This window comes from Herpailurus yagouaroundi, unplaced genomic scaffold, assembly GCF_014898765.1.
Source record: "Herpailurus yagouaroundi ecotype Mexico unplaced genomic scaffold, PumYag 46717, whole genome shotgun sequence".
NCBI classification, from domain to species: Eukaryota; Metazoa; Chordata; class Mammalia; order Carnivora; family Felidae; genus Herpailurus; species Herpailurus yagouaroundi.
The window spans coordinates 1-1,386 of NW_024413630.1; the positions used below are offsets into that span (position 1 = coordinate 1).

General features: G+C 60.3%; 1 protein-coding gene across 3 annotated transcripts; it reads left to right on the forward strand.

Moving 5' to 3' along the window:
* Window positions 1-1,016, forward strand: LOC121024068 (N-alpha-acetyltransferase 10-like). 3 transcript variants are annotated; one of them, XR_005787595.1, is made up of 3 exons: window positions 1-88; window positions 493-591; window positions 888-1,016. XR_005787595.1 is itself a non-coding variant. In XM_040466383.1 (3 exons), the coding sequence occupies exons 1-3, from the start codon at window positions 330-332 to the stop codon at window positions 948-950; spliced, it is 246 nt and encodes an 81-aa protein (XP_040322317.1). In that variant the 5' UTR covers window positions 155-329; the 3' UTR covers window positions 951-1,016. The 3 variants fall into 3 exon arrangements, 1 of the variants encoding a protein (XP_040322317.1); XM_040466383.1 differs by lacking the exon at window positions 1-88 and adding an exon at window positions 155-413; XR_005787596.1 differs by lacking the exon at window positions 1-88 and adding an exon at window positions 157-413 and having other exon boundaries at window positions 470-591.
* The last annotated feature ends 370 nt before the right edge of the window (window positions 1,017-1,386 follow it).

Below are 1,386 nucleotides of genomic sequence, written 5' to 3' on the forward strand. Positions count from 1 at the left end.
CTTGGAGCGCGGCGGCAGCTGACTGCGCGTTTCCGATCCGCTGGGAGCCGCGAGCCCCGCCGCCGTTATGAACATCCGCAATGCGAGGGTGAGGGGCAGGGGCGGGAGGCTGTCCGCGCCGCGTGGGTGCGGGCCCGGTGGCCGCGTGCGCATGCTCCCGAGGGGTCCGGCCGAGCCCCGGGCCGGCAGCCCCGCGTGCCTGCGGCCGCAGGGCACGGACAGGTGAAGGCCACCATCCCGGTGGGGTGGACCTACCGGAACAGGGATGTCGGGGCTCCGTCGGATGGTGTCCCGGAGCCTCCCGGCGCGCAGCTCCATTCCCGGAACAGATGATCTTTGCACAGCGGCAGTGCGCCGCGCCTGTGCAGACAGATAGTCGCGGCGCCCGCCCAGCCCTGCGGGGGTGGGGGTCGGTGAGTAGACAGGGAGCAGGGTTCTAACGTGGCCGAGGCCTCCTGAGTCACCACAGCCCCTGGCCTTCCCGCCCCGCAGCCGGAGGACCTGATGAACATGCAGCACTGCAATCTCTTGTGCCTGCCCGAGAACTACCAGATGAAGTACTACTTCTACCACGGCCTCTCCTGGCCCCAGGTGCTTGTCCCTGCACTTTGCGGTTGGCGGGGGGGGGGGGGGGGGGGGGGGGGCAGGGGCAGACCCAGGGAAACCCAACAGGGGCAGATTTCGGAGCACCGGCAGTGGGGTGTGCCGAAGGAAACCAAGCCACTGGCCCGGGAGGTCAGGAGCTGTCACTGAACTCGCCACCCGTTCGGTTCCTGTCATGCACACAGTGACAGGCTGGCAGCGGGACCAAGTGTCTGCCGAGGCCTCCTCCAGCTCTGACAGGAGGTCCTTTTCTGACTCCTCTCTTCTCCCTGTCACCTACCTAGCTCTCTTACATCGCAGAGGATGAGAACGGGAAGATTGTGGGGTACGTCCTCGCCAAAATGTGAGTCACGAAGGAAGGAGACAGAAACCGTATGCCAGAGTTGGGGGTGGGGCGTGGATTTGGGGGGTGGGCATCAACATGTGCCTGCTGGGTCTGCGTGGATTGCTTTTTCTTGTTTTAATTAATCAAGAGACTGTTTTTTAGTTCAGTTTTGGGTTTACAAAAAGTCGGGTGGAAAGCGTAGAGAGTTCCCGTGTACCTCCTGCCATCTGCCCCCTAGTTTTCTGGATCATTAGCATCTTGCAGTACGTTGGTGACAGCTGATGGACCAGTCTTGCTACGTTTTTACTACAGTCTATACTTTATGTTAGGGTTCACTGTTCGCACGGTAGCCTTCTATGGATTTGGACAAATGTATAACAACCCCTATTTACCTGCCTTTACAGAATCAGAAGGAGTTTCACTGCTCTAAAAATCTTGGGTGTTACTGCATTTCTCAT

Coding starts and splice junctions, on each gene's coding strand:
- LOC121024068 (XM_040466383.1), top strand. CDS start 330: ATGATCTTTGCACAGCGGCAGTGCGCCGCGCCTGTGCAGACAGATAGT. Junction 414..492: donor CCCTGCGGGGGTGGGGGTCG/GTGAGTAGACAG, acceptor CCCGCCCCGCAG/CCGGAGGACCTGATGAACAT. Junction 592..887: donor ACGGCCTCTCCTGGCCCCAG/GTGCTTGTCCCT, acceptor TCACCTACCTAG/CTCTCTTACATCGCAGAGGA.